Consider the following 23,505-nt stretch of genomic DNA (forward strand, 5'->3'; position numbering starts at 1 on the left):
TGGCAAGCAGAGGAAGAGGGAGAAGTAGGCTCCCTGCTAAGCAGGGAGTCTGATGTGGGGCTCAATCCCAAGGGGCCCTTGTTTTTTACATTAATGCCTATATTGAGAATACAGTACCCTTCAGGGAGATGAATTTATTACATGTATGCATTCATAAAAAGTGATGACACGGAGGGGCGCCTGGGTGGCTCAGTGGAGAATCTCCATCTGCTGGGACCTGTCTGATGCTTTTCTCACAGATAGACTGGGGTGGTGGGTTTTGGGAGGAAAATTCCAGAGGGGAAGGGCCCCTCCCATCATATCACATCCTATCCAGAGTCCACACTGTCAGCAGGATTAATCACAGGTGTGTGTTCAAGGAACAGTAACAAAGACTGACGACATACATAGACCAAGAAGAAAATCTCTAAGCACAAAAAGTAGTTGGTGCCCAGGCCCCAGGTTCTGTTACAGTATAACTACAGAAAATGCAGGGGGCGCTATCCCTGAGCCCTGAGTCTCACCCTCCCCAGGCTGCACAATCAAAACACTCCAACACTGTTGGCGGGGGGTGGGGGGTTCTAAATTGGACCCCATGCTTCCCATCTCCTATATTCGTGCTCCTGTCTGATCCTCCCTCCTTGAGTACAGATAGGATCTAGTGATCCATGTCAACCAAAAGGATAGGATCCCTGGGATCGGAGATTAGATTACAGAAGACTGTGACTTCTGTCTTGCTGGCCCTCTCGTACATCCGGGCACATCCGCTGGCTGTCGTGTTGGAAGCTGCCGGATGCCCACTTGGCAAACACTGCAGAAGGCCGCCAGCCTGTGGTCCGTGAGAGACGGACGCCCTTGGTCCGACAGCCGGCCAGGGACTGAATCCTGCCAACAGCCGGAGGAGTGATCCTGGAGCAGAACCTCTGCACCGTCGGGCCTTGAGAAGATGACTGCCCTACCTGACACATGGCTCGCAGACCCGTGAGACGCTCTGAACGAGGGGACCAGCTGGGGCATGCCCAGATGCCTGACCCACAGAAACGGTGAGAGCATCCGAACTGGCCTTAAGCCATGACATTCTGAAAAAAAAAAACAAAAAACAGCTTTATTGGGGCGTCTGGGAGGCTTAGTCGCTAGGCATCTGCCTTTGGCTCAGGTCATGATCCCAGGGTCCTAGGATAGAGCCCCGCATCGGGCTTCCTGCTCAGCGGGAAGCCTGCTTCTCCCTCTCCCACTCCCTCTGCTCGTGTTCCTGCTGCTCTTGCTCTCTCTCTCTCTCTCTGTCAAATAAATAGAATCTTAAAAAAAAAAAAAAAACAGGGGTGCCCGGATGGCTCAGCTGGTTAAAGCCACTGCCTTCAACTCAGGTTATGATCTCAGGGTCCTGGGATCCAGCCCTGTGTCAGGCTCTCTGCTCAGCAGGGAGCCTGCTTCCCCCCTCTCTCTCTGCCTGCCTCTCTGCCTACTTGTGATCTCTGTCAAACAAATAAATAAATAATCTTTTTTAAAAAATAAAGATTTTATTTCTTTATTTGATGATGGAATGAGCATAAGCAGGGGGAGTGGAAGAGGGAGAAGCAGACTCCCTGCCGAACAGGGAGCCGGATATGGGGCTTGATTCCAGGACTCCAGGATCATGACCTGAGCCGAAGGCTAACTGACTGAGCCACCCAGGTGCCCCTAAAATTGAAAATTTTAAAGTGCACAATACAGCATTGAGAACCGTAGGTCCTGTGTGCACAGCAAAACTCTAGCACTCACCTTGCTTAACGGAAACTTGACCCCCACTGAACAGCACCTTCCCATTTCCCCACCCCCTAGTCACCTGGAACCACCACTCTGCTCTCTGTTATTCTGTTTTGGAAGAATCTGTCCCATGGCCATGGTGAAATAATAGCATCTCTGTGATAATCCAGTCCCAAAACCTGACCTTCCTGGATGAACACTGCATGCTCACACACTCCCAAGATAGGCTTTCTGGATGCTTCTCCTGAGGGCAGCTCCCTGAGTGCCTTGGTCCTTGTCCTGCTCTTGGTCTTGCCATTGCCTTGCCCAGTGCACACTCACCACACGGTGCTGGGAAGGTTGCCTACATCCTGCCATCACACCAGGCATCCCGGATCACACACACGGCTTGGTCTACTGATCAGGGGAAGGTCTTCATCAGCTGGACTGGGGGAGGGCGGAGCGCTAAACCACACACAATGATGTCTCACAGCCTGGAGACTTGAAAGTCCAAGATCACGGTGGTGGCAGAATTTGGTGGTTGGTGTGGGCTCTCTTTCCGACTTAGAGAGCGAGCAAGCGAGAGAGAGAGATCTTAACCAGTTTTTTTTTAATATTTTATTTATTTATTTGAGAGAGAGAGAGAGGGAATGAGGGAGAGAGAGCATGAGAGGAGAGAGGTCAGGGGGAGAAGCAGACTCCCTGCTCAGCAGGGAGCCTGATGTGGGACTCGATCCCGGGACTCCAGGATCATGACTTGAGCCAAAGGCAGTTGCTTAACCAACTGAGCCACCCAGGCACCCCTAACCAGTGTTTGAGTGTACAGGACAGGATCATCAACTACATGCCCACTGTCGTAAAAATACGGAAAATACAGAATGTTTCCCAAATGTGGGTGTCCCCCTGAGGCAGGGGCTGTGCTATCTCTGTGCTCCTCCCGGCTCCTTCCGATGTTGGTGTACACGATGCCACAGCGAGCGCCCAGCGAGACTGCTGCTTACAGAACTCGGAGCTAAGGAACGGGTGTGTTTTAAGCCACTAACTTGGTGGTGAGTTGTGATGCAGGAATGGAAAAATAACATCTCGCCACGTAAGATCGTTGGAAAACTGAAAGGAGACACAGCACGCAGAGCACTTCCTACGGCGGTGCATCACTGTCAGTAAATCAGCGACGTTGGGATCACTGACCACCCACTGCGCGCCCAGTACAAACCAGCTGGAGCCCATCGCCGGCCTGGAAACCCAAACTATTTCCCCACAGGGGACCAGGGTGATGGATGCAGAGCAAGGTTCTCTGCCCCCACCTCCGGGCTGGAATAATGCCTGGATGGACGGACACCTTCAATGTTCCCTGGGCCCAGCATGACATTTGCCAGCTGCTGTCCTCCCTTCGTCCCCATCCCCTCCCCGTTCTCCCTCAATCCCTCAAGCTCTTTTCGCCCAACAGCTCAGCATGTAAATACACTCCTCCCTCTCCCGACACAAACGTCACAAAAGATCGAACCCTTGACCAAGCCAGCAAACGGAGGGTCCCCCGCTTACATCATGAACCTCCTGTTGGCGCACAGTCAGAAACACACATCACCTACAGGACCTCTTGACATAGGAACTAATCATACTGAGATCAGTCACCTTCAGGATGTGGGGCGTTTTTACAAGACAACAGCCCTTCAAAATCCTCGGTCATAAATGATCCCTCCCCCCCAAAACAAGCGGGCTTTAGATTTTTTTTTAAAGATTTTATTTATTTATTTGACAGACAGAGATCACAAGTAGGCAGAGAGGCAGGCAGAGAGAGAGGGGGGGAAGCAGGCTCCCTGCTGAGCAGAGAGCCCCGCTAGTGGAGCTCAATCCCAGGACCCTGAGACCATGACCTGAGCTGAAGGCAGAGGCTTTAACCCACTGAGCCACTCAGGCGCCCCAGGGACTTGTTTAGATTAAAGGAAACTGAAAGAGTCATGACAACCAAATGTAGTGACAGTTGATGGAACCTTAGATTTTTCTTTTTTTGAAAAGCTACAAAGAGGGGTACCTGGATAGCTCAGTGGGTTAAAGCCTCTGCCTCTGGCTCAGGTCATGGTCTCAGGGTCCTGGGATCGAGCCCCGCATCGGGCTCTCTGCTCAGCGGGGAGCCTCCTTCCTCCTCTCTCTCTGCCTGCCTCTCCGCCTACTTGTTGATCTCTGTCAAATAAATAAATAAAATCTTTAGGGAAAGAAAAGCTACAAAGAGAAAATTGGAGAAAGAATACTAGAAAGTTTTATTTGATTGATTTGATTTAATTGCCGATGATGACTGTCTTGGGGGTGTTAAGGGCGTTGTGGTTTGGTAGAGAATGCCCTTATCAGAAATGTACTTAGGTATTTTTTTTTAAGATTTTTTATTTATTGGGGCACCTGGATGGCTCAGTCATTCAGCGTCTGCCTTCAGCTCAGGTCATGGTCCCAGGACCCTGGGATCAAGCCCCACATGGGGCTCCCTGATCAGTGGGAAGCCTGCTTCTCCCTCTCCCACTTCCCCTGTTTGTGTTCCCTCTCTTGCTGTGTCTTTCTCTGTCAAATAAATATTTTTTGATCCCAGGACCCTGGGGATCATGACCTGAGGTGAAGGCAGACCCTGAACAACTGAGCCATCCAGGCGCCCCAGAAGTGTGCTTAGGTCTTGAAGGGGAAGTGTCCTGATGTCTGCAACTCTCTTTCAAAGGTTTAGCAAAACAAACAAATCTGCTTATATACATTTGTGTATATATATATATATATATATATATATATATATATATAACAGAGATGGCAAGTGTCAAAATGATTCTCGAGGAAGCGTCTATGAGTGTTCATTATACCGTTCTTGCAACTTTTTGGGTGGCTTTTAAATGTCTCAAAATGAAAAGGTGGAGAAACACAGCACCCTCAGGCCTCCCCATATGTTCCTCCAGCTGCCATCCTTTCTCCCGCTACACACAGCAAAGATTCCTCAGAGGTGCCCATGCCTGCTCCACGGGCCCGCTGAGTGTTTACTAATGGGCCCTCCGAAGGAGCCAAAGCTCCTGATCCACAGTGTCTGCCAATTCCCATGGTATAAATATTCCCACCGTAGCTGATTTCAAAATCAAGCCTCGGATGCGGTGTCACGGAACACGAAGCTGACGGAAGATGCAAAAGCCCACAGAACAGCATTCCCAGCATCCAGATGTGACTTACGTAAATACCTTCAGTAGCACAGCTAGCGACACGTGGAAAAATAACTAGGAAGCGCTGCGTTTTGAGTATTTATTACCTTTGTCTAAATACGATCCATGTGATGGGGAAGTTTACACAATGAACTTTTCAACAACAGCTGTTTGACAACTAGCTCCCAGATTCCTAAAAATCTCACAATTAGCTCTCGCCAGCCAGTACAGGTTGACTCCGGCTTACCTCTGTTAAAAAAAAAAAAAAGAAATCTCGACCCACTGAAATCTGGCTTCCACCACCACCATTCGACCAGAATGTCTTTGCTTCTCACCAGGGACCTCTGTATTGCAAAATGCCAAGGATGACGGATCCGGCCTGACCGTGCCTGCCTTGCCGGAGTCCCCGGCAGCATCCAACATGCCGCACTCCACCTGCCTTCTCTGAGGTCCTCCAGGTGCCCTCCCTACCTGTTGACCAGTCCTGCCCGGTCTCCTTCGAGGATTCTTCTCCCTCCACTTTACTCTTGGCCTTAGATATGCGCATTTGACACATTCCCGGGTGCCCTGATTGGATCCCATGGTTTCAGCTACTACAAAGAAGCCCAGACCTTCTTCTCAGCAACAAACATATATATCCCAACCACTTAACTAGTTTGCTCTTCTTGGAGTAAAGATATTTCAGACAAATCCAGAGTGGATCGCTGACTCCCACCTCGAGGTGGAGCTTCTGAGAGACAGAGAATCTGTCCAACCCTGAAGCTAGGGAGTGTGTGTTGCCTCCCTTTCAAGTCCCACAGACCTTATCACAGTTTAATACCTCGAAAGGCTACAATAGGGCAAAGGCAACACGCGCGGACTCCCCCACCGTCCCCATCCCTCCCAGACTCAGATTGCGCGGCCACGTCAAGGTACCGCCACTTGGTGGCGGCATTCTCTAAATGGAAAATAGTATCCAGGCGCTAAAAAGACAAAGGCCTGATCTTCTTCAGGGCCAAGTGTGTCAATTCACACGGAATCCGTGGAGGAGTGACGTCCACCCGGCCTGGTCTCAGCTTCACCTTCCTGTTCTGGACTAAAACCAACAGGCGCTTTTTCAAAGTTTTGCACAAAGTGGGCTCCTGTGCTCTCGCTTTGGAGCAACTCACTTGCCCTTCTGTCGGTCACTCTAGGCCACTGTCAGTGAGAGCCAGGGTCAGTCACTACAGGGCCGGGCCGCGGGCCCATCGGTCAGAATCCAACGGAATCCGTCCTTGCAGTCAGCCGCTCCACGCATCCTGCCAGCCCCTGCAACCCCGCGGGATCTGCCGGGGAGCTCACCGCTCGCGACGCAGCACGCCCTCACGACCCGCCCCTTCGCAGTCTTATCCAACCATAGGTCTCCGCTTCAAAAAAGTGCCCGCCCCCCCCGGGTGACATCCAGGACCAGGCCCCGCCTTCCGAAATCCTGCCCTATCAGAGGCCTAGCTGTCTAGGAATTTCCCCCTCATTACGCCCCGCCCTATACCAGAAGGCTGTCCAAGGCTCCGCCCTCCCCGGGAATGCTGTCTAGTCATAGGCTGTTTCCTCTCCGAAACCCCGCCCCCAGAGCCGGCTTTTCCCAGGCCCACGCCGCGCCACATCGACGCGGCGGGTGACGCCATCGGGCCGCGTCGCAGGAAGGTCACACGGGATCCTGCAACATGGCGGCGGCGGCGCTGTGGGGAGGCTGGTGCCGCTGCCCGCGGGTAAGCGGACGTGCGGGGTTGGGCTGGGGATTGGGGGCGGGTCCAGGGAGCTCCGGGCCTGCGATCTCCAGGACCTTTTGGTCCTTCAGCCTTTGGCCCCCTCGGCCCTTCCTTGGGCTCAGCGAGAGCCTTGGGGTTGGGGCATTGGGTCGGCGGAGGCCGGGCCCGGGATCCCGGACCGAAGCTCGTGGGCAAGAGCAGAGCGTGCCGGGTCGGAGGCCGCCATGGGCGGAGCCGGGCGGGGGGCGAATCGCCCCTCACTTCCTGATCAGACTCCACGTGCACCGGGGAGTGCATGGTGGCCTGGGCGCCCAGTGGAGAAAGAGCGAGAAGTCAGAACACCGTGACAGTCACGGCTTGCGTTTGTATACCGGGTCCTCTGCCAAGAGCATTTCCTGCCTCGCTCCTCCTAACCCTCCGTGTGAAAGTGCGGGAGGTGGTTCTCGCCCTGGCTGAGAGCTTGGGTTCACAGGGGCGGTGGGAGTTGAGGTGTGTATAGCGCGCTCAGAAAATAGTAGTGCTTCATGTTGTTGGGACTGGGTGAGGAAACCGCTGCTCAGAAAGTTTAAGCAACCTGCCCACAGTGTCAGGTAGTGGGGTAACTGACCTGGCCAACACCCTGGGTCAGGCTGACGACAGAGCCGGTATGCAGGGAGGAAATGTCTCATAGGGATCCTAGTGTGGGGAGAAAGAAGCTCTCTGACTCAAGGCTGATTTTTTGGGGGGGGGGGGCTGCTTGTCTTTTGAGTCAGGGTTGAGAGATTGAATCTATAGTGTTTGGATTTGGGCGCACAAAACCGGTAGGGAAACCAACCTCAGGTTTGGGCATACGGTGGGATTTCTTCCCCAAGTTAGACTATTTCAGACTGTTGCTGAAGTCAGTGGCTCCAGGATCAATAGTGTAGGCAGAGAAGAAGAACTTACTTATACTCTTGGAAATTGCTCTCTCTCTCTTTTAAAGATTTTATTTTATTTTATTGGCAGAGAGAGAGAGAGAACAAGCTGGGGGAGCAGCAGGCAGAAGGATTGGGAAAAAAGCAGGGAGCCCGATGTGGAGCTTGGTCCTAGGACCCTGGGATCATGACCCGAACCAAAGACAGATGCTTACGACTAAGCCACTCAGGCGTCTCAGGAGTTACTGTTTTTAAAAAACAATTTTTGGGGTAAGTTTATTTATTGAAGTCATCCCTATCCCAGCATGGGGCTCGAACTTACCACCCCAAGATCAAGAGTCTCATGCTGTTCCAACTGAGCCAGCCAGGCGTCTGGGGAATTACTCTTGAGCTATAGGAGATGGTGGCATTTGGAATGTTGCTTAAAGGTCCTGGAGAATGGAGGGGTGACACAGGAGAGGAAAGGGCCAGGGAGTGTGCAGATGCAAGAGTGACTCCGCGGGGTCACTGACATCAGCGTCCCCGGCTTAGCTCTGGGCGCTAGGGTTCAACATGGAACAAGACCTGCATGGGCCCTTCTCTTAATGGGGCTTAAGTTCTTCATTTGGTGGGAGCAGAAATGCCTTTTATATGACACCAGGAGTATCTTTGCTCCGGTGGGTCCCCTCAGTTGTCCCGCTAGCAGCCCAGCCCTGGACCGGGACATAGTAGGTTTGTCCCAGGGTTGTGCCTGGACCAGTAAGTTCTCCGTGTTTTACCTCTGAAAGCCCAGGTCTCTGCTCTTCCCGGGCTGGCAGAAAGGGGGTAGGCCGTGAGAGAAGACTGCTTTCCGCCAGCGTCGAGGCTCTGGGTGCTCATTTCAGGCTCCGGGGTCAATTCAGACTTGGCATGATTCACCTTCTTCCACCAGGACTCCTCGGTTTCCCCCAGGTTCAGAGGCAGGAAAGTAGACATGGACTCTGGAGGTGCAGATCCAGAGTTGTCTTTTCCGCAAGATTCCACTGGCTTCTCAGAATTTAGCAAGATTGCCGAGCGTCTAGCATGCGGCACAGGCATGCGGTAAAAATTGGCAAATGAGTCTTGAGCGACACCCCTGCTTTTTAGTGTGGCCTACCTGCTTCCCTGTCAGTCTCTTACCTGAATTGGGTCTTTTCTCTCTTCTCGCCCAATTAGAGATGCCTCGGCGGTGGGGTCCAGTTCCTGTCCAGCCACAGCCTGCTGCCGCTACGCCACCGTACCTCTCAGACACGCTGGCTCGGGGGAGAGCTGCCTGTGGTGAGTGACTCAGAATGCTGGCAAGCTGAGGGCAGGGGAACGTCTTCTGGAAGATCAGGCCTAGGTGACAGGAGAGAGGGTCTCAAGGGTTGCCCACACTGCCCAGGGCCACTGATAGGCTGACGTTCCATGGCTAAGCCCTTCAGGGGCGGAGTCCAGTGTGCCGGTCCTCTCAGGAGGAGCTCCTGCCTGATAGAGGGGATGACGTGTCGGCTCTGATGGCTGGGAAGGCGTCCCTGGACTCTGCTGAAACCCACCTCCCTGCGGCCCTTCCCTTTTCTGCGTGACAGCCCTCCAGGCATTGGAGCAGAGTCACCCACATCGGGAGCTTGGTTTCCTGTTTCTGTTGTTCTGCACAGACCACATTTTCTAGAGCTTTTGCCCTTCCCTTCATACCTCTTCAGCCATGCTTCTTTCTGTGGCTACCTCACCGCCATTGGGAGGAAAGCCCAGAAGCTGACCTACCTCCCCAAACCCACACATGGGGGCAGCCCACACCCTACCCTTCCCTCTGGGTTTCCTCTCAGCGCTAGACTCTCTCACGTAGACAGTGGTGCAGTCCCAGACAGTCTTAGAACCTGGACTCCCCACCACCACCACCAGAAAGCCTGGCCAGGCTGGCCCTGCGGCTTGATGGGGGCTCGGGAGTCGGTCACCCTGAAAGTGGGAAGGCGGGCCGTGTCCACGGCGGTGCACTGGCACACTGTGAAAGTGCCCATTGTCCCATGGCACGACTCCCTCGAGTGGTTGTTCAAGCATTCCCTTTTCGGAGCCTGCTCTCGTGCTTGTGGCGAAGCAGGGATCCGAGCCTGGCCTAGTCTGACCTTGAAGCCTTGGGCAGTGGGCTGACTGACTCTTGTTCCTGGAGTGGGGCCTTGGCCTTTCTTCTGGCCTCCCTAGGCTCTGGCTTCTGGGTGTGTCGGGTTTTCCTACGAGGGAGACCCCTGAGCTTCAGTTCTTGGTGACAGTGATCCTGTGGGTTGATGAAGGAAGTTTGTGCCAAGCCCTGGGGTGACACGTGAGTCCCAACTTCAGACTTGAGAGTGACCCCCAAAGGAGGGAGTTACCCCAGCCCCAGAAGCCCAGGGAGCAGGGTCCTATGCCAGCTTCTTTGGCATAAGGGGCCCCGGAGTCCTTTGAACTCCAGTCCTGGGACAAGGGCCCCTTTGGGTGTTGACCTTCACCTGGGGTGAGCACACTTGAGTCCCTCTGAGGATTCTAAGCTGTGCCTCTTTCTCGTCCAGCGTTTCCTCTGTTGGAGAAGGAGCCTGGTAGTTCATTTTGTTTTAGAATAGACTTCATTCTTTTATTTATTTATTTGACAGACAGAGATCACAAGTAGGCAGAGACGCAGGCAGAGAGAGGGGGGAAGCAGGCTCCTTGCCTGAGCAGAGAGCCCGATGTGGGGCTCGATCCCAGGACCCCGGGATCATGACCTGAGCCAAAGGCAGAGGCTTTAACCCACTGAGCCACCCAGGCACCCCTAGAATAGACTGTATTCTTTTGCGCACTTTTAGATGTACAGAAAAGCTGAGCAGGAAGTACAGAGAGTTCCCATCAGCTCCCTCTCCCCCTCTCCTCCCACCTGGCCACAGTGTCCCTGTGAGGCGTCTCTCCCTGAGGCGCGTCTTGCATTAGTGTAGTGCGGTAGCTACGGCTGATGAGCCGGTATCGATCTGTAATCCTTACCTGACATCCGCGGTTTACCTCAGGGTTCGCTCTGCACATTCCCGGGCTGAGGACAGACGTCTGCTGCGTGTCCACCATCATCATGTCCCAGAGAATAGTCTTGGTGCCCGGAAACTCCTGTGGGCTCTGCCCGTTCATCTCCCCCTCAACCCCCACCAACGGGCCCCTGACAACCACTGATCCTTTGTCTGCATGGTTTCACCTTTTCCAGAAGGTCCTAGAGCAGGATCATACCGTCTGGAGTCTCTTCAGACCAGCTTCTCCAAGCCAAGGTTCCCCTATGTCTTTTTCAAATTGAGATGTCATTGAGATATGACATTGTGGCAAGCCATATCATCTTTTCATGGCTTGCTAACTCATTTCTTTTTATTATTGTATAATATTTTATTGTACGGACATTTCACAATTTACTACCTGAGGCTTTTTTGTTTTTTTATTTATGTTTTCTAAAGATTTTATTTATTTATGAGAGAGGGAGAGACAGAGAGAGAGACGTGAATGGGGCGGGGACAGAGGGAGAGACGGACTCCCCACTGAGCAGGGAGCCCAACTTGGGGCTCCATCCCAGGACCCAGGAATCATGACCTGAGTTGAAGATAGATGTTTAATTGACTGAGCCGCCCAGGCACCCAACCCGATGTTTTTTTGATTTGACTTTTGTCACTCGAGAAAGAGGTGGCTGTTCATTGTGAAACCCGTGTCAGTACAGAAGAGAAAGTACAAACCCTTTGGTTTTTTTTTTTACATTTTTTTCTAGTCCAGATCTTATTCTTCCGGAAACAGGAAAGGCTTTCTCTCTGGCTTGTTGGATAATATCAAACAAGAATTAGCCAAAAACAAGGAAATGAAAGAAAGTATAAAGAAGTTCCGAGATGAGGCCCGCAAGTTGGAAGAGTCCGACGCGCTCCAGGAAGCCAGGAGGAAATACGTGAGTCCCTCTGCTGCATGTCTCCCCCGCTGGGACACTCGCTTCCCGCGCGGTGCCCACGTGGCGGGGACAGGCGAGGTCACTGCAGTGGCGCTGAGGGGCGAGGGGACTGGAGTCTGCCGCCAGCCCCCCGTTTCCGCGGTGAGACAGAGCGCGGTGCTGTGCGCACCGGCAGCGCTGTCCTCTCCTGGGAGCTCGTGAGACATGCCGCGTCTCGGAGCCCCCCAGCTGCAGGATCCGAGTGTGCGTCCGCCAGGCGCCCCCAGGGACCGCGGGAGCAGTAGGCTTGAGACGCGCTCTCCTGAGAGCCGCTCGTGGCTCTCTGAGCGAAGTGTCTAGAAGGCGGGTCACAGCGCTGCGGGTGTCGTCACTGATGAGCAGCTGCCAGACGCCTGCCACACGAGGCCTGGGAGGTGGGGCAGCCCCCCCCCAATGGTGGGCACCCGCCCCGGGTCTCTGGGCTGTTTGTTCTCTCGGCCCCTCCCGAGCCGCGCACAAGGTCGGCTCCAAACGTGGCAGGTCACCCTTCCTCTCCATTAAGGAAGGGGAGGGGGCTGAGGGGTGGTTTGGGAGCAGGGCGCGGGGGGGGGGGGGGGAACGGTGGCTGCGGGAGGTCCGGCAGGGCTGGCGGCTGCAGGGGTGCCGAGTGAGGCCGGACAGTGTCAGTTAATGGCAGATCTGGGGGAGGAGCTGGGGAGGGGGCCGGCTCTCCCCTGCACCTAGCGAGAGAGAGGACCCGAGGGCTGGGCCTAGAGGGTCTCCACGTGCCAGCCTTCGGGCTGCTGAGCCCGCTGGAGAGGCTGTGGGGCAGTGAGGGTCCCCCGGGGCGGGGGAAGGGGCCTCTGAGAAAACACTTCTTGGACCCTCCCCTGTAAGAGAACTGTGGCCTCGTAACTGAAAGAAACAACCTCCCTACCGTAGAGAACCATCGAATCGGAAACCATGCGGACGAGCGAAGTGATAAGGAAGAAGCTGGGGGAGATCTCGGGCACCGTGAAGGAGGTAATGGGCTCTGGGCCCCCGCGCTCCGTTGGCCGCACTGCGGGGCCATCTGCTCGGCACCTCTGGAAGGAGCGCGGAGCGGGAAGCAGCAGGCAGAGCCGGCACCGGGACTGGGCAGGGCGGGACTTGGCACAGGCGATGAGTAGCCGTGGGCGGCGAGAAGGGAAGAGCGTGCCTGGTCGGGCGGCTTCCGGAGCTCGGCTGCAGGGCGCCCCTCGGGAAGGAGGGTGAAGTCAGACTAGCCCACGTGCCCTGCAGTTTACCACTTGGGCGAGAAGCTTGCTTGCCGCTGGCAAAGACAGAAGGAGAGAGGAGGATTTTTTTCTTCCTGCCTAAAAACTGGGAAGCACTGCTTGGCTCGCAGGCCAGGGTGGAGATGGGAGGGAGATGTGCTGGGGCTTTCCTTTTTTTTTTTTTTTTTTTTTTTAAAGATCTTATTTATTTATTTGACAGACAGAGATCACAAGTAGGCAGAGAGGCAGGCAGAGAGAGAGGAGGAAGCCGGCTCCCTGCCAAGCAGAGAGCCCGATGTGGGGCTCGATCCCAGGACCCTGAGATCATGACCTGAGCCAAAGGCAGAGACTTTAACCCACTGAACCAGGGCCTTCCTTTTTGTGGCTTGTTTTGCTTTTCTCTGTTCTGGGCAGGAGAGAGGGTCAGGCCAGTGCAGTGCTGGATGCAGGCTCCTCCCCTGTTTCCCCAGGCTGCCACTCCTGCCCATTCAGGGGGCAGCCCAGCAGACCTGGTGTCTAGCCCGGAGCCCAAGGGCCCAGCACCCTGGACATTGTACACAGGGGACCTGAGTCTCGGGGCCCCGTGGGCCAGATGAGCTCACCTTTCCCACCCTTTGGAGGGCTAGACCGGCCTTAGCTCTGGGGGAGCTCGTGCGGGCCCAAGGGGTGCTGTGTTGACATCCCCGTCCCTCTGTCTCAGTAGAGTCTTGACGAAGTCAGTAAAAGCGACCTTGGCCGAAAAATCAAGGAGAGCGTGGAAGAAGCAGCCAAGACTGCCAAGCAGTCCGCCGAGTCGGTGTCCAAGGGTGGGGAGAAGCTGGGGAAGACAGCTGCCTTCAGAGCCCTCTCTCAGGTGGGTCAGGCCTTACGGCCAGGCGGAGCCCTTGCCTCCCTTGCCTTGGCCTGCTCTGAGTCCAGGAGCCAGAGCTCCCAGCCCAGAGCGCCGCCCTGGAAGGGGGAGCCCCCGCCCGAGGCACTAGGTCTGTGCTCCACTCGCGGCCGGGCAGCCTTGGGCAAGCGAGATCCTCTCAGCTGCTGATGGCCTTCGCTTATGGCCCTAAACTGGGGACCTTTTGCACTCAGGGTGACTGGAAGTCCTGAATTCGTTCCCCATCACCTGTCGAATCTTCCCTTGGCTCAGTCCTCACTGGCCACAGGGGCCCCAAGATAGAAAGTCCATGTTTCTGCTCTCAAGGGGCCTGGGGGACCCAGCAGGGGATGAGCAGTTCCTGAGCGACAAGTGAGGGAGGACTGTATAGGGAAGAGGCCACAGATTGGGGGGGGGGGCGAGGCCCTACAGAGCGGGGCACGCATAGTCCCCTGAACGCAGCCAGAGCCCCTGTCTGGGGGATTAAGAGGGAGGCTGAAGAAAAGCAGGTTCCATCTAGAACAGTCCTGCGGTCCATGCAGGGAAGTCAGGCAGGTTACTCTGGGCCACATGACCTCAAAATTCGGGGAGGCCAAGGCCCTGGGTTGCCATCAGGCCCTACACTGGGGTTCCCAGCACACATGCACAGGCCTGCCGTGGTGGTCCGCAGTGTTGGGAAGGTCCTGAGTGCCCCTGCATGGCGGGCTGCTGTCCTCCAGGGGGTGGAGTCCGTGAAGAAGGAGCTCGACCAGAGTGTGCTGGGCCAGACCGGGCCCTATCGGAGGCCAGAGCGGCTCAGGAAGAGGAAGGAGTTTGCGGGAGAGAAGTTCAAGGAAGAGAAGGTGTTCGAGCCCAACGAGTAGGTAGCAGACCTGTCAGCGCCCCTGTCCCCCCGACCCCCGCGCACTGGGTGTGTTCGAGCACCCCCGGAAGGCTCCTGCCCGAGTGCGTTCGTTCGTTCCCCAGCGGCTTTTCCGCTCAAGAGTTCCTGCTCCCTCGTGCATCTGGGGGAGAGGGTGGGGTGGTGGGAAGGGGAGGGAGGAGGCAGGAGGCTGAGAGATGAAGAGCGAGCTGTCCCGCTCACCCCTCCCCTCCAGGCCGGGTGGGTGGGAGGGTCCCGGTGCCCCCCCCCCCGGCCCCCCCGCGCTCATCGCTGGCCCGGTCTTCCCTAGGGAGGCCCTGGGAGTCGTGCTGCACAAGGACTCCAAGTGGTACCAGCAGTGGAAAGATTTCAGGGACAACAACGTGGTATTTAACCGTGAGTGTTCGCATCTCCGAGGCTCAGCGGACAGCGCGGCAGTGACAGCAGACACTTACCGAGTGGCCCCGTGGGTTGGGCACAAGCCGGATCCCCCGCCCCACTTTACAGAGGAGGAGACCGGGGTCAGAGGGGACCAGCCACTTCCACAGGATCACCCAGCCAGTGAGCAGCAGAGCCCTGGCAGAGCACAGGCCAACGGTGGACAGCCCTGCTCACACGGGCAGCCCGGTCCATCTCGGGCTGGCGGGCCAGGGACCCTGCCACGGGGGCCAAGTCACCCGGCGCTGTCATTGCCAGAGCTGTTGCCAGCCGCAGGGCGGCCGGGCGCACCCGCCTCGCTGGGGGCACGGCTGCGGATTCCACCCTGAGATACTCCCCGGTAGGGAGAGCCCTGGTGGGGCCCAGCCGGCCAGCTGGCGGGCCTGGCGTGCTCTGCTCTCGTCTGGGGTGTGGGGCCTCCCAGGGGCTGCACACCCTCGTCCCTTGTCCTGTGAGGCTTGCTAGAGGCCTGTTGCCTAGGAGGGAGAGCGCCAGGCAGCGGGGCGGCCCCTCACCGTTCACATAGCCCCCTTGGCCCACTGCTGGGGACACAGGCTCGGAGAGCGCCTCCCATTTACCTTTTCTGCTCAGAGAGTGGACCTCACAGGGGCCTCAAAGAGCCCTCAGAAGTCGTGGAATAGAGGTGTCATTTCGGAAGGGCCCCCTGACCCCGGCCCACGTCCCCACAGGGTTCTTCGAGATGAAGATGAAGTATGACGAAAGCGACAACGCTCTCATCCGGGCGTCCCGTGCACTGACAGACAAGGTCACGGACTTGCTGGGTGAGTGGCTCGCCCGTCCTTGCCACTGGGGCCGGCCTCAGGGGAGGGCCCCGGGCCCTCGACCCACTCCTGGCTCGGCTGCCTGCAGGGGGCCTGTTCTCCAAGACGGAGATGTCGGAGGTGCTCACGGAGATCCTGCGAGTCGACCCCGCCTTTGACAAGGAGCGGTTCCTGCAGCAGTGTGAGAGCGACATCATCCCCAACGTCCTGGAGGTGGGTCGCCCCTCAGTGGGCCCGCCCCCACCTGCCCTGCTTCGGTCACCCAGGGCTACGCACAGCTCACGGGCTGCGGCCTGATGGGGCACTCGGCCAGGGGCAGACGGCTGTCCCGGCTTCAGAGGTCTGAGCTCCCCCACGCCTGGCCCTTGTTCGTCACGTGCCTCTGAGAAGGCACCTGGGGCCGCCCGTGGGCCCTGCTGGTCCCCACGATGGCAGCTGCTCTCTGCCTTGCCTTGCCTATGGGGTGCGTCTGCTCCCGGGACCGAGTTCCCCGGCACGATGTCCGGCAGCAACTCCTACCTCCCATGCAAGCTGGCCTGGAGCCTCCTGCCCGGCTCCCTCGTGCTCGCTGATGGAGGCGGTTCCCTTGAAGCTGCTGCGAGCGGCTGCTTGGGGCCTTTCAGGAGTCGGGGACACTGTGGCATGGGGGCCAAGCCACAAGGAGGACCCTGCGGGGGCTTCCCTCCAAGGTGTCCTCTCTGGGGGAATCCTGGTTCCATCTTCTAGCCCCTCTTAGGAGGGGGCAGTTTGCTCAGGGGCCTGCCACCGTGCACCCTCCCCAAGGCCCGTGCCCGAGGTTGGTGGCCTTTTCCCTGCCATGTCTGTTCCTTTAGCCCCCAAGATGTGGCCGGACCTGGGGAAGGTCCTGATGAGACCACAGAAGGGCCCTGCACTCCCCGATGGGTTCCTGTCTCCGCCTCCTTCCTCCTCCATCCCAGTGACCTTCCCAGGGTCCCTCCCCCTCCGATTTCCCAGGTCCCTCAGGCCACTTTGGGCGGGGCCGGGAGGCTGTAGAAATGGAGCAATCCCCAAAAGCAGCAGTCTGAGCACAGTTGAAAGGTTTCTTCCACAGGGGAGGCTTGTCTCAGCCCCCAGCCTGCCTGTGCTTACCCTCGGGTCCATCACGTTCCGCGGGTGTGGCCCTGCCTGTAGTTTCCTGCGGAGGCCTCCCCCATGCCACCTGGAGGCCACCCTCCGGGTCCCTGCCTCTGGCCTGTGTGGACACAGCGGGGCAAAGCTCCGTCCCCAGTGGCGGGAGAACGCAGCTGCTGGCCTCTGTGGCTTAGTTTCCCGGCCAGGGTGAGCCCGCCACGATGCCACCTTCCTCTGCCTCCTCGCATGAGGCCTTTGGGACCACCCTGGGCTTCCAGGGATCAACACACAAGGCCCTTGGTCCCTGAAGGGGCACCTGCTGCCACAGCCCAACCTGAGGGCCCCTTCTCCCCAGCTAGAGCCTGTAGGGGAGCGCCCCCCATCTGGATCGTCCCTTCTTAGACTCAAGCTAATTTTTTTTGTTGTTTTCCCCTTTTAGGCTATGATTTCTGGGGAGCTCGACATTCTCAAAGATTGGTGCTATGAAGCTGTGAGTACTTCTTTCTTTCTATTTTTTCTAGTTAGGCCTAGAAAGAACCACAGCCTGGAGATCTGCTTGGGCAGGATGGTCAGAGAAGGGCACGACAGGGTCTGGTGTCCTGATTGTGAGGGGACCCCGGGGGCCGGGGCTGGGCAGAGAGGGGCCACGAATAGCCCTGGGTGTGTGTGACCTTCCCGTTCCTGGGCCAGAGTCCGTCATCACGCCCATGTCACAGGAGTCCTGAGGGCATGGCCCGAACACAGATGCAGCACTTGCAGGACACAAAGCTCTGATGGGACTCCCGAGCTGTTCTCACTTCGAGTTCCCGAAACACAGATCAAAACAGACGGTGATAGATTTCCCGCACGGGGAGGAGCCGCGTGTCCTGACAAGGCCTGACTGCTGCCTGGAGTCGGGGCTCCGGGTCCCGGGGCTGCACGGCGCGGGGCTGTGGACAGCGGGCCAGCCCTCCCCAGGAGCACACCCTGTCTGCCCGGGGCCTGGCAGCTTCTGCGTCCCTGCAGGGCTCTGGCCGGCCACCTCGCCTCACCCTGCTCACTCCCTGACCTGTGTCTTCATGGGGCTTTTTTTTTCCCCCGAGCTTATTTGTATTAAGCAATCCAGAGCCTTTTTTGGCTGATTCTATTCTGCTTCCAGCTCACAAACAACTTGGAGAAAGCAGAGGAGAAGATGTCAGGTTTTTTTTTTGTTTTTTTTTTTAAATACTCCTCTGCATGGTGACTAATCCAGCAGACATTTCTGAGAGTGGGGGTGGCGGGTTTGTTTTTTTTTTTTTAATACTTTGGGACCATGAGGATGTGGTTGATTATCGTCGCCAGAGAGCTGCTGGTGCCCCTGGCAATGCACTTGAAATCGCAGGTGCTCATAGAGAGGGTGGTTTTTAAATGTCGTTTTTTAAAGAATCACACCAGAAATGGGAGTGGCAGCGTTTTGGTTTTTTTCTTGGTAGATCAGTTATTTCCATAAAAAGTAGGTGTGATTGGAATGTCATCCATCATAGTTGCTGAGTCCAGAGAAGGTTCCAGAGGAAAGCTGCAAGGCTGCCCATGTCCCAGGCCTGGGCGCAGGCTTGGGGGAGGGGGGCTGTCGGGGGGTGCTGCTGCCCCTGGAGAAGAAGGGGCTGCCTGCGGCCAGCAGCTTCTCAGAGGAGCTGGTTAGCGAGGAGCAGGCACCCCAGGCAGCCCATGTCAGAGCAGCCGCGGATTAGGGCAAATCCTAGAAAACGCGTTTGATTCCAGGCCAAGACTCAGGACTGTGAATATGGGCAAGTCCAGGATCAGCCAGGGAGGCCTCACCGTATGCCTGGGGCTGTGGCTTCAGATCCTGTAGCAGGAAAATTACCAACCCTTTGGGGCTACCACTTGCAGTCCACGGTCTTGATGCAGCGCTGCCTTTGCCACGAGGGAGGGGCCGTGCTTGGGGCCAGCAAACGGGCGGCACCAGCCGGCTGCTTGGAGCCGCGCTCCTGGCATCTGCCACTCCTGGCATGGCAAACCCAGGCGCCAGGAGCCGTTGCTGGACAGTGCCGGGGCCGAAAGCACGGAGCTCGGCTGGCGAGCCGGCCTGCAGGGAAAGTCTCCCAGGCCTGTGCACCCAGCCCCGTGGGGCGCCGGCCTCGGGTGCGGGGCCCAGTGCCGGCACGCCGGGGGCTACAGGCGTGCGGCTTCTCATTGCAGACCTACAGCCAGCTGGCTCACCCGATCCAGCAGGCCAGAGCGCTGGGCCTGCAGTTCCACTCCCGCATCCTGGACATCGACAACGTCGATGTGAGTGTGTCTCCCTGGGGGTGTGCTCGTCACCGTGGCACGTGACACGGCAGGTGCTTGGCTTAAGGGACTTCCAGGGTCCCTTTCAGTGGGAGCCTGTGGTGGGAGAATGCGGTGAGTGGCAGAGACACGGACGCCTCTGCCCTGACCTCAGGCCCCCCGAAGGCAGTGCTGTCCCTGCACCTTCACTGGGAGGGGCGGCCGCTTTGTCAGGACCGCTCAGCCCCCCACTGTCCCTATGGGGAGCCGAAGACATGCCAGCGTGTGCTTCCCTCTCCCCTGCCTGTGTGCAGAACTGGCCCCTCTGGGAGGCCTTGATGTGTGCGGCCCGCCCAGGTCTGGGGAGACCGCATGGGTTCTTAGCAGTTGAGACTTGGGCTCGCACTGGGAAGGACCTTGGAATCCCCCACCCAGAAACGGGCGACCCCTCAGGCTCCTTCTGGGGCCTGGGCAGCAAGGGGCACAAAGGGCGGCCTGGGGCCGCCCCCCTGCAAAAGGGAGGAGCAGGGAAGGGGTGTGGCCACTCTCTGAGCACCCGCCCCCGCCCCCCAACAGCTGGCCATGGGCAAGATGATGGAGCAGGGGCCTGTGCTGATCATCACCTTCCAGGCCCAGCTGGTGATGGTGATCAAGAACCCCAAAGGCGAGGTGGTCGAGGGCCACCCGGTGAGTGAGGGAGGCACCTGAGCAGGACGGGCGGGTGGCCGCCCTCAGCTCCCTGCGCTCTGGAGCCGGGAGGTTTTATGACTGCGGAAGCAGCAGGGCCGGGCCTCCGGAAGTCGAGGGCCCTAGCTGGGCCTGGGGGAGGTCAGAGGGTGACCGAGCTGTCTGGTCGTGCCGCGTCCTGAGTCGCAGCCTCTGGAGCCCAGAGCCAGGCTTACCGCCCACCGCCCCACTCCCTGCTCCCTCCCAGCATCCCCTCTCCACGGTCCCTTGTGCCTGGCCCTCACCTTCCCCACCTCGGCAGGACAAGGTGCTGCGCATGCTGTACGTGTGGGCGCTCTGCCGAGACCAGGACGAGCTCAACCCCTACGCAGCCTGGCGGCTTCTGGACGTCTCTGCCTCCAGTACAGAGCAGGTCCTCTGAGCACGGTGGCCACGACTGGGGGCTCCTGGGCTGGATCAGCACACAGCGGACACCTGGAGGACTGGTGTCTGCCCGCAGCAGTTAGACCTTTGGGGACAGGACTGGTGGTTCTCTACCAGGGCGACTGGAAGCAGCTGGATGGGGAAGGGCTGGCAGCTGCTGAGGGCTTCTCTCCACACCGCCGGCCCGCTGCTCCTCTGCCCCGTGGGGCTGCTGGGCGAGGTCACTGCGGTGCACAGGCCAGATGGTGCCAAGGGGCCCTTGCCCAGGGATTCTCTGGAGGCAGGATGGCAGGGCCCAGGCCACTTCAGCCAGGCCGTTTTGGCTGTGTTTTTTAACAGTGCCCTTATTACCCTGTATATATGCCTGATATTTGGACATAATAAAAGACCAAAGTGCAGGAGAGCAGCTTGGGTCGTCTGATGTGTCTCTCACTGGGGGTGGGGCCGGGGGGAGCTGGCCAGGAGGTCACCGGGAAGGTGGTCAAGGTCACTGAAGGAGCTGCGGCCCTGGAGGAGCAGCCCTGCCTGGTCAGGACCCTGCTTCCCCTGTGGTGGGGGGACCGTGACGCAAGAGCTGGGGAGCGGTTCTGTAGTCCGGCTGGGGTTTCGGAGGGTTGGGGTCCCCAGAGCTGGAGAAGCTGGAGCGCCAACAGGAGTGATTTGGGGGGGCACTGGGATCCGCCCGCGCAGGACGTCTGGTCCAGGGGACCATCGCATAAAATTGCGGGGAAGGTGCGGAAGTCGGGCTGGGCTGCCTGGGTGCTTCTGGGGTGGGGTGGGCGAGGTCCTGGGTGCTGAGGCTCCCGGTGGCCGGGGTCTCCCAGGGGCCTCGGGGCGGGAGCTCCGTTCTCGCGGAGTCCGGGGCGGGGTCGCGAGCCCGCGCACCGCTCCCTGCGCAGCCTCCGCCCCCCCGCGGCGGCCCCGCCCCCCCGTCGCCATGGGAACAGCCGCGGCGGCCCGGCTCGCGCGCGGCTCGCCTGCCTCGGTCTCCGGCGCTCCAGGGGCGGGTGGGGTGGGCTGAGCCCGGGGCGCCGCCGCCGCCGCCGCCGCCGCCACCGCCGCTGCCGCCGGGGAGAGGCCGAGAGCGGAGCCGGCTGGGTCCCCGAAGAGAGCGCAGCCACCGGGCGCACGGTCCCCGTCCCGGTCGAGGCCAGGGTGAGGGGCGCGGCGGGGCGGGGGTGGTGGGGGAGGGGTCCCCGGGACGCGAGAACAAAGGGAGAGGGGCGGGGGACAGGGCTTCGCCCCGCTGCGCCGCCGGGCTGCGCGATCGCACCTGTTGTGCTCGGGCCAGCCGGGTCCGGGCTCCCTCTCCCCACTCTCAGCGCCCCCACCTGCGCGCACGGCCGGAGTTGGGTCCCCGCGTGCCTGTGGCGGCATGCCCGCGAGCCGGGCTTGGGCGTAGCCGGGGGACAGAGGCGCGGGCGGGGGCTGGATCCCGGCAAGGTCAGGGGGCGGTGGCGGGAGGGGCGGCGCAGGGGGCGGGAAGGCGCATCCACATCCCAGCGCCCCCGGCCGGCGCCTCTTCCGCAGGGCGCGCGGCGATGTGAGCCATGAGCGCGACGTGGACGCTGTCCCCCGAGCCGCTGCCGCCGTCGACGGGGCCCCCGGTGGGCGCGGGCCTGGACGCGGAGCAGCGCACGGTGTTCGCCTTCGTGCTCTGCCTGCTCGTGGTGCTGGTGCTGCTGATGGTGCGCTGCGTGCGCATCCTGCTCGACCCCTACAGCCGCATGCCCGCCTCGTCCTGGACCGACCACAAGGAGGCGCTCGAGCGCGGGCAGTTCGACTACGCGCTCGTCTGAGCCGCGCGCGGCGGCTCCCCGAGGGCGGACCCGACGGGGGCGCAGCCTGGCAGGAGATCGCGCTCAGGACCCCTCCCCATCGCCTAGCCCGAGGTGGGAGGGCGTTAGAGGTCCGGCTCCTCCCCCTCAGACCCCTCCCATCTCTCCTCCCGGCCCGGCCGGAGCCCCACTTCGTGCCTTTATCCCGCCCCATCCTCGCTCCATAACTCGACAGCTCGGCTGGCCCCCGACTGGGAAGAGGCCCCCTACCCCCACCCCAAGGCGTATAGGTGGTTCTGCTATTGTCCTGTCGCCGAGCATGAGTGTCACGTCCATTCCTGGATGCGGGGGACTCCCGTGTCCCCCCCCTCTCCCCTGTGGTCTGGCCACCCTCACTCCTCCGCCCCCAACCCCCCCTTAGTGTTGAGCCGCTTCTGCGGGGCAGGCTGTCCTGCGCCCGCGTTGTGGCCATACCCATGTGCCCCGCGCGGCCTGCCCCGGAGTTCGGGACCCGAGAGCACCGATGGCTGCTGTGTGTCCGGGACGCGCGGCACCTTCGGTGGGAGGAGGAGGAGTGCGGGCAGGTTCTCCCCAGCACAGGTCAGCCCCCTTCCCTGGCCCTCCTGCCGCTTCCCGCGCTTCTCTCTGAGCCCTCCTCGCATCCCCCGGTGGCCTTCCCCAGCCCATCTCCCCGCTCCCTGCCTCCGAGCGGATGGTGTCAATAAAAGCTATCACTGAGCGCTTACTACCCGCCAAGCCGCGCGTGACCTGTTCCCTCTGCAGGACCCGCAGTGAGCCCTCTTAGCATCGCTGCTCCACGGGCGGGGAACCAAAGTCAGGCAGCCGGAGGGACTAGCCTGTACGGTGCTGAGTGGCAGGATTCCAGCCTGGCTGGAATTTGAAGCCAGGTCTGACTCGCACATGCTCTTCGTGGCTGCCCCACGCTGCCAAAACAGCCGGGCCGCATTTGGGGGAGGGGGGGACTGGCGTGTAAACTAGCTCTCTTCAGCAATGCGCATCGCTGAGATCCACGCCCCCTTTCTTTCCCCTGACTTAGGGAGAACGGGGGCCTCCGTGGGCATGGGGGGCTGGGGAGGCCCGCTGAGCCAAGAAGTGGCAGGCTCTCCTGGCACGGACCACAGTTGCACCCCAAACCTCTCTCAGCCTGGTTCCTCCTGCCCACCCTCCACGCGCGCTTTGGAAGTCGGGGGCCGGGCAGCACCGAGTGGGCTGGCTGGGCTCCACGCCCGCCGGGAGCCGCGTCTGTGCCCCAGGGAGCCGTGCGCAGCGTGCGGGGAGAAGCAAGCGCTTCTATAAAAGGCAGCTGTGTGACTGCACGGGCTCTGCGAACACAATTCACCCGCTCCCAGAGGACTAGTTGGGGGGGGGGGGGCGGTGCTGGGCTGTGGGAGGACACCCGTGCGCTCCGCAGCCTTTCCCGGAATCTACACCCCCAGGCAGGCTGGGGAAGGGGGACCCCTTGCAGGGAGACCCCGCCGCACTCCTGGGAACTTGGGACCTTTGGCAGCGGCACAACACTTCCTCCCCCAGCTCGGCTCCTCCCTCCCTGTCCCCAAGGCCCCTCCGCCCCCAGCTCCGCCTCCTCACTTTGCTAAGGCCACCTGGGGTGGGGGGGGGACTTGCTCCCCTCCGACCTCCGGCCACAAGAGGCCCCTACGCCTAACCCTTGACCTGTACCTGGGGCCTGGCTCC

The 23,505-nt window shown here is 59.3% G+C and overlaps 2 protein-coding genes across 2 annotated transcripts; both read left to right on the forward strand.

The window, feature by feature from the left end:
* The first annotated feature begins 6,522 nt into the window (after positions 1 to 6,522).
* On the forward strand, positions 6,523 to 20,420 carry TIMM44 (translocase of inner mitochondrial membrane 44). Its single transcript, XM_045992236.1, has 13 exons — positions 6,523 to 6,595; positions 8,662 to 8,763; positions 11,210 to 11,380; positions 12,302 to 12,382; positions 13,319 to 13,468; positions 14,203 to 14,342; positions 14,656 to 14,741; positions 15,473 to 15,565; positions 15,654 to 15,778; positions 17,097 to 17,147; positions 18,836 to 18,925; positions 19,481 to 19,591; positions 19,893 to 20,420. The coding sequence occupies exons 1-13, from the start codon at positions 6,551 to 6,553 to the stop codon at positions 20,010 to 20,012; spliced, it is 1,365 nt and encodes a 454-aa protein (XP_045848192.1). The 5' UTR covers positions 6,523 to 6,550; the 3' UTR covers positions 20,013 to 20,420.
* Positions 20,421 to 20,996: 576 nt separating this feature from the next.
* On the forward strand, positions 20,997 to 22,537 carry CTXN1 (cortexin 1). The gene is made up of 2 exons (XM_045991371.1): positions 20,997 to 21,169; positions 21,545 to 22,537. The coding sequence occupies exon 2, from the start codon at positions 21,565 to 21,567 to the stop codon at positions 21,811 to 21,813; it is 249 nt and encodes an 82-aa protein (XP_045847327.1). The 5' UTR covers positions 20,997 to 21,169; positions 21,545 to 21,564; the 3' UTR covers positions 21,814 to 22,537.
* The last annotated feature ends 968 nt before the right edge of the window (positions 22,538 to 23,505 follow it).

This window comes from Meles meles, chromosome 20 (assembly GCF_922984935.1).
Source record: "Meles meles chromosome 20, mMelMel3.1 paternal haplotype, whole genome shotgun sequence".
NCBI classification, from domain to species: domain Eukaryota; kingdom Metazoa; phylum Chordata; class Mammalia; order Carnivora; family Mustelidae; genus Meles; species Meles meles.

Bases quoted from the DNA above. Each gene is read 5' to 3' on its own strand.
- CTXN1 (XM_045991371.1), top strand. From the start codon at position 21,565: ATGAGCGCGACGTGGACGCTGTCCCCCGAGCCGCTGCCGCCGTCGACG.
- TIMM44 (XM_045992236.1), top strand. From the start codon at position 6,551: ATGGCGGCGGCGGCGCTGTGGGGAGGCTGGTGCCGCTGCCCGCGG. The intron at 8,764-11,209 runs GTGAGTGACTCA...ATTTTTTTCTAG, and splicing joins TCGGGGGAGAGCTGCCTGTG to TCCAGATCTTATTCTTCCGG. The intron at 15,779-17,096 runs GTGGGTCGCCCC...TTCCCCTTTTAG, and splicing joins TCATCCCCAACGTCCTGGAG to GCTATGATTTCTGGGGAGCT.